The following is a 16254-nucleotide window of genomic DNA, read 5'->3' as shown; positions in this document are numbered from 1 at the left end:
CGTTACTCGGGGGTTGTATATACTTTTTGGAGCATGCGCAATTGAAAAAAATTGAAAAAACGGATTGGGGCGACGGATCCGCCGAAATGACGATCGCGACGGATTCGTCGCCCATAGGTGGCCATTCTATGAAATGACGGACGCGACGGATCCGTCGCGATCCGCCATTTCAACGCAGACAAAAAACGTTGCAATGACCATCAATGTCTAGATGACGTCCGCCAAATTTTGACGGATCCGTCGCATGACGGATGGAACGGACGACCATCCATCACAATCCGTCGCTAATGCAAGTCTATGGGGAAAAAAACGGATCCGTCGAAAAAAAAACGGATCCGTTTTTTGAGGAAAATGGCGGATTTAGACTGACGCCAAACAACTGAAGTGTGAAAGAGGCCTTATCTGTGTTTTTCACGTATGGCATTCATACCTAGGTATGACAGTCTATGCGACTCTTCACATGACCGATTTTTTTCCCCTCAAATCAAGTGGTCCGTGCAATATGGCGGAGACATGTCAGATATTGACCTGAGTGTTGGCTCAAAATCACCAATGAAAATCTATGGGTCTGTGAAAAAATTGGACAGTACTAAGGTCCCATCCGTGTGCTGACCATTTTCACTGACTGAAAAATAGGAGAAGGTGGAGAAACTTTTTTTTTTTTTTTCTCATCAGTAAAAACAAACCTGATGAAACCCTGTCCAAAATCACTAAGGAAATCAGTCTGTTTCTCCTCATACATGAAAAAAAACTGATGTATGAAAGAGGCCTTATTGTTAGGCTATGTGTAGATGGAGTTTTTTGAGGAATCAATAATGATGCGTTTTCTTGTGGAAACTGCATTCCAGTGGAGTTTTTAAGAGTTTCAGAAATGTTTTGAAATACTTTTTTTTTTCTTGAAAACATTTTTTTTACAGCCTTTTAACTGAATTGTGCCTAGTTTTGAGTATTTGAGCTGCATTAGGTAAGTGACATGAACATTTTATTCCCCGACCTAAGGGAATTAATTTCAGGTGCTTTTATTGTAGTGGACTCACTTGAAATACCTGCCAAAAAGTCAGTGTGCACACAGTCTTACATAACCTTCTGATTAATTGTGAAGAGGTGTACGCCCGCTATACAGAAGAGGTCTAATGCCAGCGCCAATACCCACTTACATAAGGAAATTAATGAAGTACACCCAGATGTTCCTGTCCTGTGGCCAGCTGTGCATTGTTGCATTCACCTTCCAGGTAAAGCCAATCCCATGAATGTCCTTGCCCGGGAGCGCAGACTAGAACATTGCTCACTATTATAACATGATTAATCTCCCTACAGACAGGTGTTTATCGCCCCATTAAGGCAGTCAACGTATATTAGCCAAGTTTTATTATTGTCAGAACTTGAGCAGCGCAGATAATGAGCAACGTGTTAAAGCAGATGAGGGAGAGAACGCACAATGAGAGCTGCAGATTCCCTGCAAGGATAAAGCTTCTCCCGACAATTATCTTCTCAGAGACATATTTTAATGAATACAAAAACAAACAAACTGGATAGAAATCTTCAGGCTCTTCAGTCTTATACACATTTGACGAGCGGAGCCCATCTTGTTGTGATTTTAACCCTGGATCGTCACTCATCTGGTGGAGAACACAGTCAGATGCCGATGTCTGGGTGCAGACGGTCTGTTGCAAACAGCAAATCAGGAATGTCGAGCGGTTTCAGAAGTCTTGTGGACAGAACAACCACCTAAAATTAGAACAAAAACAAACTATAAAACACAAATTCTATGTAGCAGGCTGTGGAAGACACTATTCTAGGAAGCAAAGACAATGTATAATATAGTAAATGGCCTTGGACACCATGTAATTTTTTATACCTTTAGGACACGTTCACACATTCAGTATTTGGTCAGTATTTTACCTCAGTATTTTTAAGCCAAAACCAGGAGTGGAACAATCAGAGGAAAAGTATAATAGAAACATATGCACCACTTCTGTATTTTTCACCCACTCCTGGTTTTAGCTTAAAAATACTGATGTAAAATACTGACCAAATACTGATAGTGAATGTGGCGGTGAGCTCTTGAGGAGATTTTGATGCTGGATATTTTCACAGCATCAAAAACGGAGCATCTTGGGGTATGTGCCCACGATCAGTAATTGCTGCGGTTTGGACGCTGCGCACTTATGCAGTGTCAAACCCGCAGCGACCAAATGTTATAGCATAGTGGATGGTATTTCAAGAAATTCCACCCATAGAATGTATTGAACGTGGTGAATCCGCACGGTTCTGTGAACACATGCGGATTCACTAGTGTTCAATAGACGGCAGCGCTTCGGATGCTCTTATTCTTAATGTGTGTGTGTATTATTAACCCTTTACTACTATTGGATTAATAATAGATAGGTGTCTTAGTGACATCTCTCCATTATTAACCAGGCTTAATGTCACCTTACATTAGCACGGTGACATTAACCCTTCATTACCCCATATCCCACCGCTACAGGGGAGTGGGAAGAGAGAGGCCAAGTGCCAGAATAGGTGCGTCTTAGGCTTCTTTCACACTTCCGTCTTTTGCAGACCGTCACAATGCGTCGTTCTATGGAAAAAATGCATCCTGCAAAGTTGCCCGCAGGATGCGTTTTTTTCACATAGATTTGTATTACCGACGCATCGCAATGTACGGACACACGTTCCATACGTCGTGCACTGGATGCGTCGGTATTTGGCGGGCCGTCGTATCGAAACAACATTCGAGGAAACGTTTTTTCGTACGTCCTCTCCTGCATTTTTTAATGCGCATGCCCGGCCGGAACTCCACCCCCTCCTTCCTGGGACTTTACAATGAGCAGCGGACGCGTTGAAACACTGCATCCGCTGCTCACGTCACTAACAAATTCACAAACTTCCGTTGGTACGTCACGCCGACGCCTGGTGACGGCCAAGTACCGACGGAAGTGTGAAAGAAGCCTTACAGATGTGCCTTTTTTGGGGTGGCTGGGGGCAGATGTTTTTAGCCGGGGGGGGGGGGGCCAATAACCATGGTCCCTCTCTAGGCTATTAATATCTGCCCTCAGTCACTGGCTTTCCCACTCTGGTGGAGAAAATTGAGCGGGAGCCCACGCCAGTTTTTCCATGATTTAACCCTTTATTTTAACAGCTAGAGCCCCAAATTTTGCACACACAAACTACTAACATTATTAGTGATGAATATGTAAAAAAATAACGGATATGAGATGGTTTACTGTATGTAAACCATGTCTCATATCCTGTCGGGTTTGATAAGGAGATAGCAAAAGCCAGCAATTGAATTACCTGCTTTTATGCTATCTAGCGCTGCATTAAATATAAATATATATATATATATATATATATATATATATATATATATATATATACAGTATGTGTAGACATTTATTTTAGCTACTAGATGTTGGCCTGATTCTAATGCATCGGGTATTCTAGAATATGTATGTAGTTCATTTATGAAGATTTAAGAATAATGCAATGAATACACAGGATTTTCCAGGTAAAATATATACATTATCAGTGAAGCGGTGTTTAAATCCCGCGCCAATATCACTGGTCGCGGCCAGCCGGGCGCGACCAATCAGCGAAGCGAGGTTCAAATCCTGGGCCAATTTGCGGCCGCACTGCGCCAATATCGCTGATTGGTCGCGGCAGGGCGGGCGCGACCAATCAGCGAAGCGTGGTTCAAATCCCGCGCCAATTCGCGGCCGGACTGCGCCTGTCGCTGATTGGTCGCAGGCAGCTGGCGAGATTAATCAGTGACCCGGGATTTCCGTTACAGACAAACAGACAGAATTAGACGATTATATAGTAGATTATTTTCTAACCTGTCAGAGTGATTTTACTGTACACCGCACTGAATTACCGTCTTTTCTATAGAACACCGGTGTGTATTTCTCGCAGGTCACACGCATGGTCTGTGTGTAATCCGTATTTTTTTTCACCCCCATAGACTTTCATTGGCGGATTTTTTGCGCAATACGCTGACAAACGCAGCATGCAGCAATTTTCTACGCCCGTAAAATACGGCTGCGAAATATACGGCAGATAGGAGCTGCCCCATAGAGAATCATTGGTCAGTGTGCAATGCGTTGTTTTTGCGCCTCTCATACGTCCGTAAAACTCTCTAGTGTGACCCCGGCCTACCACTGTCGCCAGAACAGGTATTACGCCAATTAAACATGCAGGGCAACCTGACAGCGAATATTGGTGGTGTGTCACAATGTCTGATACGTAAACGATAATACAGAGTAAGGAGCACTTATGGCACTATTCCTGAGATTAAGCCATCGGCTGCTGCGGACCTGTAACAAGTTTGTCCCAGTAAGCAGGAAACTGAAATAAATTGCTAACATTTACACCATTATAGTCAAGCGTGAGATTGGAAGTGTGATGCAAATCTAACAGCCTGGTAGAAGCATAAGTAGGACATTCCACGTCTTATTACATGAGGACCAACCATTAACTATATCTTTGTATTACCCTACATTGCAGATGCAACAATATATACATTCATGTATTGTAGCTGTAGCTCATGTCTGATGATATATTCTTTCAGATGGATTTATATACAGGTGCTTCTCACAAAATTAGAATATCATCAAAAAGTCAATTTGTTTAAGTTCTTCAACAGAAAAATGAAACTCATATGATATAGAGTCAATACAAACAGAGTGATCTATTTCAAGTGTTCATTTCTGTTAATGTTGATGATTATGGCTTACAGCCAATGAAAACGCAAATGTCATTGTTTTAGTAAATTAGAATACTTTATAACACCAGCTTGAGAAATTATTTTAAAATCCGACAAACAGGCTCTCCATGCATGTGTAGTGACTGTCACACAGCTGCGACACATGCAGCTGTGGAGCCGAACAGCTGATCAGCCGGAGCGATCCAGGAAGCCAGGTTCCCTCTGCAGGATATTCGGTAAGCGCAATAGATTGCCTAACAAGCCCTGACCCGATCATATTTGCTCATCTCTAGTCATGAGAGGCTTGACCCAAGGAATGCGACAGTTGTGGCCCATGTCCTGAATACGTCTGTGTGTGGTGGCTCTTCAAGTAATGACCCCAGCAGCAGTCCACTCCTTGTGAATCTCCCCCAAATTTTTAAATGACCTTTTCTTAATCCTTTCAAGTCTGCGGTCATCCTGGTTGCTTGTGCACCTTTTTCTACCACACTTTTTCCTTCCACTCAACTTTTTATTAATATGCTTGGATACAGCACTCTCTGAACAACCAGCTTCTTTAGCAATGACCTTTCGTAGATTACCCTCCTTGTGGAGTGTGTCAATGACTGCCTTCTGGACATCAAGTCAGCATATTGTAGGTGAGATACTTTGTGGCATTTGCGCAGTAATGGCTTTCTTCTGGCGACTCGACCATGCAGCCCATTTGTCTTCAAGTGCCTCCTTATTGTACATCTTGAAAGGGCCACACCGCTAGTTTTGAGAGAGTCCTATATTTCAGCTGATGTTATTTGTGGGTTTTTCTTTGCATCCCAAACAATTTTCTTGGCAGTTGTGGATGACATTTTTGTTGGCCTACCTGACCGTGGTTTTGTTTTTACAGAGCCCCTGATTTTCCATTTGTTGATCACAGTTTGAATGCTGCTGACTTGCAATATCAATTCCTTGGATATCTTTTTGTATCCCTTTCCTGTTTTATACAGTTCAACTACCTTTTCCTGTAGATCCGTTGACAATTCTTTTGCTTTCACCATGACTCACAATCCAGAAACGTCAGTGGCTGGATGAAAGATGCAAGAGTCTGAGAAACTCACTCAGCTTTTATGCACACAAAGATTACAAGCAAACAGGTCACAGGTGAGGATGTTACCTTTAGTAGCCATTCAAACCCATTTGTGTCAACTTCTATGCATGTTATCAGGCCAAAATAACCAGGGTATGTGAACTTTTGATCAGGGTCATTTGGATGTTTTGGGTTGTCATTATGAGTTAAAAAGAGAAAACACAGTAGTTTGATAATAAATGGCTTCACCCAACCACTAACCATAAGTGGAGAAAAAGTTTTGGTGTTATCATTCATATTCTCTGAAAAAAAGGACAAGAAAGTAAAAATTCTGCCGGGGTATGTAAATTTTTGAGCAAAACTGTATACCCCATATAAATAACATAGGTTACTTAGTAAACACTGTTTTGGATTAAAAAAACAGCGTAAAAGCCATCCCACCAGGGACATGGTGTAATCAATTATGATTTTTTTTTTTTTTTTCAATAATGTTTTTATTAAACTTTCTTAACAATACAAATATAAAATTTAGACAAAAAAAAAAAAAAAAGAAAAATTTGCACATTCTTATATCAATCAGTCAATGTTACGTTACATCACGAGCAATACAATGTAAGTAAATAGAATAATTTGCATAAACATAACAAATAAGTAAAATGGCTAATTTGAAAGATCTGTTCTTGGTCCTTAATATCTGTCACTGCCATATTTTGACGTTATGCCGGAATGGGCAAAAAAAAAACAAAAAAAAAAACACAGAGAAGCATGAGGAAAATACTTAGGAAAATAAAGGGGGGGGGGGGGAGGAGAACACCTGAGGAAAATGGAGGAAGGGGGAAGGGGGGAGAGCACACGGCTTCCACTCCCACATCCGCAGGTTCATATGTCCCAAACCGCAAATCATCCTCACAAAGGCGGACGACCTGCTATTGTTTGTTCCAAGAACCAAGTAGTCATCTTAAAACAATCTCTGATTCCTTGCTTAGTGTGAGCCGGAAGAATCGCTATAAATGGTTCCCATGTGTCAAAGAATGTCTGAGTTCTTTTCTCTTTCTGGAGGGAAGCGTCTATCCAGTCCATTCTAAACAGAAAAGCAAGTTTCTCTAGGAAAAGTCGCAATGTGGGCACTTTAGGCGCCAACCAGTTTTGCAGAACTGTTTTACGAGCTGCAGCTGAGATAATAAAAAGGAATTTTTTACCATGGTATGGAATATGGACGTCGTTATCTGTAACATGACCAAAGAGAGCCCAGGCTGAAGTAAGTGTGATGTTATATGAGGTGTGCGTCAACACGAAGGTATGTATACGCTGCCAGAACAATTGAATTTGTGGACAAGCCCAAAAGCAGTGATAATGGTCCGCTTCAGGTTCCCCACATCTAGAACAGGCCGGGCTCGCCAGATTCCCCATCAGATAACTACGTTTTGGTGAAACATAGGTCTTGTGCAGGATCTGTAACGCCATTTCCCAATAAGAGACAGAAGGTATATATTTGAGTGCTTTCTGTAATGCCCGCAAGATAAGAGATGGTGTAAAGGAGACATCATCCACCTGCCATTTCGCAATTCCCACCCCTACAGTATCATACTGCATCAGAGGACGAAGGAATGTATAGTACTCCGAGACCAGACCCCTATTCCGAGTGCATGTATTTAACTTGTTCAGTAATTCGTCCTGCCAGTCATTGTCATTGAAAGTGTGTATGACACTATGTGCGTAGCTTTGCAGCTGCATGTAATGAAAAGGATGTGCGCGTATATAGTCAAACAAAGTGCATGCCTGAGCAAATGAAATGACAGTTCTTGTCTGTGTGTCAACTATGTCTCCAATGGATCGTAAACCCTCTCTCTGCCATCTAGAGAAGATGGGGTGTGCCTTTCCATCATGAAAACTAGGATTATTGGAAAATGACTGTGCAAGTGAAACACCACTGGATAAGTGCAGCCTCCTACGCACCACCACCCACGTCCTCCACATTGACATAAATAAGGGGTTATTTTTATGGTCTGATGTTAGTGAGGGATAAGGGGAATGTAATAAGCTTACCAGGGACCCACTACCCATCAGAGATGATTCCACGGTATTGGATGAATACGTGGATGTACCGTTCAGCCAGTCCCTAAGGATCCGCATATTAGCTGCCAGATTATATAATTTAACATCTGGGAAATTGATTCCCCCATTAGTCTTAGGCTGTTGAAGGATGTACAGTCCAATTCTAGGTCTCCTTCCCTGCCATATAAAATTACGAAATAGTCGATTGATGCTGCGTTCATCTACGGGTCTGAAATAGAACGGCAGGACATTAAACAATTATGATTTTTTAATATAACTGATGGCATCGTGTCCCAATACTGTAAGGGATCCTGGGTTCACATTCAAAATAATAGTATCTAAAGCCCCTCATACACATTGGATAGCTGTCGGATAAATGCGCATTTGGTTGACAGTCATCTTTTCCGACTACCCATACAGAGGAAAGTTAGGCTTAGCCGAGCGCTCATGAGTTATCTCAGAAAACCATAGCCAGACTCCTCTAGTGGCAACTTATGGATAACTTCAAACACAAGGTTGGATTTCAAGCCGGATCCTTGTCTTCCACAATATCTTCTGTCAGAGAAGAGTTAGGAGACCCTCATAAACATTGGGCTGTCTGCTGATCCTACCAGTATGGGTGGGATCAGCCAACCTTAGACTAGTGTGTATGGGGGCATTTAATCTGTATGTACACAGTGCTTGTTCATACTCCAATACAGAACAATAATATGTGAAAAAATATGTATATACAGTCAGTGTAATACTAACTAGCATTGATAGAATATATAGTCATAAGTGCAAACCCAAAAGAATAATAATAAAATAACCTAGAGTTGGAGTTCAGGAGCACACATGGCACCCATGCCCATTTTCCACCATGTCTACATCCCAAATCCTGCCCCTCCCACCAAAAAATGCAATTGGTGATCAAGGTGCAGTTGGGCCATATCTCTAGTTTTGCTATGAGGTCATGTGGTTACAGGCTGTGCCCCTGCCCCTTTACGTAAAGGAAATATGTAACCAAAAATTAAGCTATTGTTTCAATAAGGTTTTCTTTTTTATGTTATTTTTTCAGGTTTATTGAAATATTCTCCTCCCTCCAAGAAAAAGCCCCCTCCCCCTGAAATCTTGCGATTGTCACTAGGCAAAATATTAGACGTACCGTATATACTGTACGTAAGTATAAGCTATAGACTGTCACTTGCCCAATTGACCAGAATAGAAGTTTTTTTTTATCTGGGCATGTTCTGATCTGGGAAAAAGACACTGAAGGGAGGAGGTGAGCTGTGACACCTCCCACTGTGAGGGTAGATCCGTTACTATCTACTGTCTATAGAGGTGTTACCTTTCATTGTTATCATGTAATCTATGGTGATAATGAGACTGTAGAAAAGTCTTGTGTAAAGAACAGAAGTGTGAGCCTAATATAGGGTCTAATGGCCATTCTGAAAAGTACAAGTTTTTTTTTGCTTAGATATTAATAGGGAAAGTTGTAAAAAAAAAAATTAAAAATTAAAGGGGCATTCCCAAAGTATTAAGATATATACAATCCATAGTATAGAGGATAACTTACTGAACGCTGGTGGGCCACGCATTGCCCTCACCATTCTAGAAGAGTCCCATAGATGATGAATAGAGCAGGGATTGAGCATGCACAATTTAAGAGGGTCTCCAGAGAGCCCGGTTCCTAGGTTCCCAATGGATAGAGGAAAACTCAGGCCCTGATTCATCAAGACTGGAAATTTTCACACCGTTCTTGATGAGGGGTCATGCTAGAGTCAGACACTCCTGATTCATTTGAAAGTCGCCTGAAAAGTAGTATGCACGTTGCCATGAATATGACTCCAGTCGGTGACTGGAGTAAGAATTATGGCATAGCATTGATGAGTGGGGTTAGCATGCCCCGTCCTTCCCCAGATCCACCCACTTTGTCACAGCTAGGTGAAAATAACACGAAAATGCCAAAAGTTGCAAAATGGTAGCATAGTCCCTCCGAGCACCAAACCTTTGTGACTTTTCAAAGCTTTTTACGCCAGAATTCTGGCATAAAAGTTTTGAGGAACTGGGCCATTAATATTTTGGATTAATCATTTAACATGAAAACCGGATTTCAACAAAATGGCATTTTCTGGTGGCCCATTCCCTGTAAGATTCTGTGTACAGTGTTTCGGTATATGTGACAGCATATACCGAAACGATAATTCATTATATTCACACTGCTTTACCTATATACTGGTTGCAAATGTCTGTGCTCCTCAATGCATGAAATGTACCAGACAGCATAGAATATGGTGACCTCAGCCTTCTCTTTGCTTTTGTATTAGAGCATTGCCTCGTTATTATCTCCGCCATGTTGCTTTGGGGTTTGGACTAATTAGTGTTTCTGTTCTTCCTCATTAAACAATATGTGCATTTATATTGAATACATTCAAAGGGTTAATCTATTCAGACGAGTGTGACCCAAGTCAAGCTGATGCCCAGCATACGCCAGCTGCGGTGTCAGTGCGCCCCAGACAGCCCGCCAACATTCCCGCAGCATACTTTTGAAACATCTTTCTTATTAATGATGTGCTGATCGTTGGGCTCTTCATTACGGCCTCGTCGAGGCGTCCGCACGAGCCTGTCTATCAGTACGGAACAATTGAATCACCGCTGAAGCTGGAGAAAGGATTTCTGCTGCTCTATTGGAAAGCGATGAATGAGAAGTGAAATGGGGAGAAGAATGTGTTTGGAATCGGGAGCACCAGAAAGACGTCCTTCACTTAACAGAACCATTAACTGAGCACGATGCTTAACTGAGCGCTAAATTGAGCAGAAATAGTCGGCCTTAACACTTTCATTCCTACACGTAAAAGCCTCTTAACCAGACCAGAAAAACTCCCAGGAATTTTGCAACTGCTGTCAATACTCATGTGCCGGACATGGTCAATACATATTTTCCATCATTCGCTATTTTTTAGGGCGTAGTTGACAGCAGAGAGGATCATTGTCCACCTGCACACCAACCTTCACTCCTTCATACTGTATGTGCAGTATCACTAACTCCATACACAGGGGACAATATTGGCAATTTTGGTCAAATTTACCCCTGAATGTTACATCCTCCATTAATCTCCAACTGTTCAGCTGCTACTGAACACTTAGATGGAAATTGCTTCTACACTCAGCAGCTTCCCGCATGGCCGCTAGCTATTTTGAAGCTTCGTATGGGATCATTTCGACTCAATTTGATTTTCAATCTTGAAGACGCTTCGCTGCTCATCCAGGTATCTTCCTCAATTTAACAAAAGGCTGAGGAAACTTGACAGCGTACTCCCTATGTGGTTAATTCATTCACCATCTGTGAGGCTCACTGCCATAATAGCTTGTCGGGGGTCTTAGACAAAGCCACAGGTGGAAGTGTTTGCTATAGAACTATTGAGGGAGAAAATGAGAAAACCATGTTAGCACAGGACGTTACTCCGCAGCTAATCCAGAAAAATATTCATCACTTTGGGATTTTGCACTAAGCCCATAATAAGGAAAAATAAATCCTTAACCACTGCAAAATAGTAATAGTAAAAACATAGTTTGCGGTGCTCTCACAGACCAACATAGAAAACAAAAAAGGTACCCCAAAGCATTGCCAGAGAAGATCCGTGCACACCCCAGGATAGTAAGTTCATATTTAGGAAAATAGAGATCTTCATATGTTTCCATACCAGTGTATGACTTGTAGGGGCAGCCTGGTGGCTCTGCAGTTGACACTGTTAAAGAGGACGTTTCACTGGATTTTTTTCTTTATGTAACCTGAGTGCCTCCTCCAATTGGCGCTTGGTCCTTCTGGAACACTTTTTCTTCTGTGCCCTTCTGTTCCAAAGTTTTGCCCCCCTGGTAATAACGTGGCAAATTTTCTCTATAACCAACTGGACGTATTCAACCAAACTTCTATGTGGGTGTCTGTTTTTTCTCGTTTGATGTTGGCCAAACAAAATACTGGCCAAACTTAGACATTTGGTTGCATACGCCCAGTTTTTTTTTTAAAGAAAATTTGCCCTGTGTACCATCAGTGTAATCAAGGTTTTTCAAGCACGGATAAAGAAAGAAATTACTAAGCATCTCCAATACTTTGCAATGTTTAGCATGGACAGGACATGTATGATGCCAACTGTGTGCTGTACATGCTTTTCAGGGACCCATAGACTTGTGCTGGCCCTTGTCATCCATTCTGCCAGTAAAAAGCGGACATGTCTCCTTGCGGTTTGCATGGACTCACGGTCTTTGTCAAAACATGGACATTTGAGCAGTCCCATAGCTTATAATGGGTACGTGTGGGATCCGTGAAAAAAACAGATGCCACAAGCACTGGAAACACGGACGTGTGAATGAGGCCTCACGAAGATCCAACACAGACATTGTTCCCTGCAGACCTGTCCATCTACAATAATTGAGGGCAGTAGAAGACCATAGACTACAGTCCAACAGTCATAGAAAGCTGCAATGTGTGTACATAAATGCATACAGTGGGTACAGAAAGTATTCAGACCCCTTTAAATTTTCACTCTGTTTCAAAAGTTCATTTTTTCTCATTAATGTAGACTCTGCACCCAGTCTTGACTGAAAAAAAAGCAGAAATGTAAATTTATTAAAAAAGAAAAACTGAAATATCACATGGTCATAAGTATTCAGACCCTTTGCTCAGTATTGAGTAGAAGCACCTTTTGAGCTAGTACAGCTATGAGTCTTCTTGGGAATGATGCAACAAGTTTTTCACACCTGGATTTGGGGATCCTCTGCCATTCTTCCTTGCAGATCCTCTCCAGTTCTGTCAGGTTGGATGGTGAACGTTGGTGAACAGCCATTTTCAGGTCTCTCCAGAATTGCTCAATTGGATTTAGGTCAGGGCTCTGGCTGGGCCAGTCAAGAATGGTCACAGAGTTGTTCTGAAGCCACTCCTTTGTTATTTTAGCTGTGTGCTTAGGGTCATTGTCTTGTTGGAAGGTGAACCTTCGGCCAAGTCTGAGTTCCAGAGCACTCTGGAGGAGGTTTTCAGCCAGGAGATCTCTGTATCTCTTGGCCGCATTCATGTTTCCTTCAATGGTAACCAGTCGTCCTGCCCCTGCAGCTGAAAAACACCCTATAGCATGATGCTGCCACCACCATGTTTCACTGCTGGGATTGTATTGGGCAGGTGATGAGCAGTGCCTGGTTTTCTCCACACATACCGCTTAGAATTATCACCAAAAAGGTCTATCTTCATCTCATCAGACCAGATAATCTTATTTCTCATAGCCTGGGAGTCATTCATGTGTTTTCTAGCAAGCTCTATGCAGGCTTTAATATTTCTTGCACTGAGGAGAGGCTTCCGTCAGGCCACTCTGCCATGAAAGCCCGACTGGTGGAGGGATGCAGTGATAATTGACTTTGTGGAACTTTCTCCCATCTCCCTACTGCATCTCTGGAGCTCAGCCACAGTGATCTTGGGGTTCTTCTTTACCTCTCTCAAGAAGGCTCTTCTCCCAAGATTGCTCAGTTTGGCTGGATAGCCAGGTCTAGGAAGACTTCTGGTGGTCCCAAACTTCTTCCATTTTAGCATTATGGAGGCCACTGTGCTCTTAGGAACCTTGTGTACTGCAGAAATTCTGTTGTAACTTTGGCCAGATCTGTGCCTTTCCACAATTTTGACTCTGAGCTCCTTGGCCAGTTCCTTTGACCTCATGATTCTCAGTTGGTCTGACATGCACTGTGAGCTGTGAGGTCTTATATAGACAGGTGTGTGCCTTTCCAAATCAAGTCCTATCAGTTTAATTAAACACAGTTGCGCCCCATTGAAGGAGTAGAACCATCTCAAGGAGGATCACAAGGAAATTGACAGCATGTGACTGAAATATGAGTGTCTGAGCAAAGGGTCTGAATATTTATGACCATGTGATATTTCAGATTTTATTTTTTAATAAATATGCAAAAATATCTACATTTCTGTTTTTTTCAGTCAAGATGGGCTGTAGTGTGTACATTAATGAGATACAAAATAATTTTTTGGGAATTTACCAAATGGCTGCAATGAAGCAAAGAGTGAAAAGTTTCTCTCCAGCATGCTATGAGGTGAAGGGGTTAATCAGCCATGATAAGGGATGAGGTTTTTTCATGAGTAGGTAAGAGATGAGCGGGATGACTACTCGCCATATCTCCACCTCAAGGCAGTGGCTGGGCAGTTAAATGTTGAGAAACTATTTTTTTTCTCTGTTGTGTGTTTGGACAGGAAAGTGGCTCCAGAAGGAGCTGAGGACTTTAAGTGTTACCTGCGGGTGAATCCAGCAGGAAAAATGACTCTATTGACCTTTTTTTTTTTTTTTTTTGCCATTGGGCCAGAAAGGCCATGTTTACTTCGCTGAACTCTGCTACAGTATATGCTGTTCTCTAATGAACCAGCAGGTGATTTACCACAAGAGGCGTTCCTGTGTTCACTTCTGCAAGCAGCTGGTTGAGTCAACCCCTCACAATATATATATATATATATATATATACACTCACCGGCCACTTTATTAGGTACACCATGCTAGTAACGGGTTGGACCCCCTTTTGCCTTCAGAACTGCCTCAATTCTTCGTGGCATAGATTCAACAAGGTGCTGGAAGCATTCCTCAGAGATTTTGGTCCATATTGACATGATGGCATCACACAGTTGCCGCAGATTTGTCGGCTGCACATCCCAAAGATGCTCCATACAAGGCAGGATGGATCCATGCTTTCATGTTGTTTACGCCAAATTCTGACCCTACCATCCGAATGTCGCAGCAGAAATCGAGACTCATCAGACCAAGCAACGTTTTTCCAATCTTCTACTGTCCAATTTCGATGAGCTTGTACAAATTGTAGCCTCAGTTTCCTGTTCTTAGCTGAAAGGAGTGGTACCCGGTGTGGTCTTCTGCTGCTGTAGCCCATCTGCCTCAAAGTTCGACGCACTGTGCGTTCAGAGATGCTCTTAGGCCTACCTTGGTTGTAACGGGTGGCGATTTGAGTCACTGTTGCCTTTCTATCAGCTCGAACCAGTCTGCCCATTCTCCTCTGACCTCTGGCATCAACAAGGCATTTCCGCCCACAGAACTGCCGCTCACTGGATTTTTTTTCTTTTTCGGACCATTCTCTGTAAACCCTAGAGATGGTTGTGCGTGAAAATCCCAGTAGATCAGCAGTTTCTGAAATACTCAGACCAGCCCTTCTGGCACCAACAACCATGCCACGTTCAAAGGCACTCAAATCACCTTTCTTCCCCATACTGATGCTCGGTTTGAACTGCAGGAGATTGTCTTGACCATGTCTACATGCCTAAATGCACTGAGTTGCCACCATGTGATTGGCTGATTAGAAATTAAGTGTTAACAAGAAGTTGGACAGGTGTACCTAATAAAGTGGCCAGTGAGTGTATATATATATATATATATATATATATATATATATATATATATATACACACACACACACATATATATATATATATATATACACACACACACATATATACCGCTTCTCAACACCAATTTCCAGGAATCTATTGTTTTTTATCTTGATTCTTAGGGTGGATATGAAGCACAGAAGAAAAGATTCACAGGAGAGGAATTTTTCACATCTATCGGTGGAGTCAAGATAAGACTGGTCTTCTGATCATAACTACCTTGTGTACATATAGATGCATACATTTATGTATGTGTGGTCATATATCTTAGATAGTTAGATGGGTGAGGTGGTGACTTATTTTTGTTAGCAACACAAGAATTGGGCATGTTGATATCCCATATGTCTGATCCTATCTTTCCCTGATATCTACTTTTAAGGAGAAAGTCTGGATACCTCCATACACGTTAGTCTGCAGTGTAATCAGCATGGCCATCTTAAGCTCGGTGAATAGCCATGAAATCCTACCGCAGAACTTCAAAAACAATTGAAAAAAAATCAAATAGATGTGGTTAAATACCAGATTTAATATGGCACAGCTTTAATGTTAAATTGTTGGGTAAAACCGTAAAATCCGCCCAGAGGGCACATGCATTACCAGATTATATCATGTGTACATTACATGCATTCTTACTAACCCTGTGTGACCTGGTGACGTACAGGCTTTCCACTTCATATTCAGAATGTAGATAGGGTAAAACCACACTGTACTTCTTCTGGTCAACGTTCAGTATATGGGAGATCTGCATACAGTATGTTCACATCTAACTCATCCATATAAAAGCCAAACTTCTGCCAGAATGCTGCTCCATCAGCAGTCAACAGCCTTAGAATACTCATCAGTGAACAGCGCTGCATTATAAACGGATGCAATGGCACTAGTCTGAACAGGGACATAGCCCGAATCGAAAATCAGTGAAGGTCAAGAAGCTCAACTGCACATTAGATTTCCTATCAGAGCATAAAAAAGGAGATTCAAAAAGCAAATAAGACTCAGCCTTTACCCAGCTATATAACA

At 42.0% G+C, this 16254-nt stretch overlaps 1 protein-coding gene across 1 annotated transcript in view; it reads right to left on the bottom strand.

Annotated features, from left to right (window-relative positions):
- Positions 1 to 1351: 1351 nt before the first annotated feature.
- The window catches only part of SCFD2 (sec1 family domain containing 2), a 654831-nt gene continuing 639928 nt past the window's right edge, over positions 1352 to 16254 (bottom strand). The window contains exon 9 of the mRNA XM_077279770.1: positions 1352 to 1728. Coding sequence (XP_077135885.1) covers positions 1636 to 1728 — 93 coding nt within the window. The 3' untranslated portion in view covers positions 1352 to 1635. The remainder of the gene's footprint in view (positions 1729 to 16254) is intronic.

The sequence above is a fragment of the Ranitomeya variabilis genome, chromosome 1 (genome assembly GCF_051348905.1).
Source record: "Ranitomeya variabilis isolate aRanVar5 chromosome 1, aRanVar5.hap1, whole genome shotgun sequence".
Classification (NCBI taxonomy): Eukaryota; Metazoa; Chordata; class Amphibia; order Anura; family Dendrobatidae; genus Ranitomeya; species Ranitomeya variabilis.
Note: the sequence above shows the minus strand (reverse complement) of the source record. Positions and strands in the feature narration are given on the sequence as shown.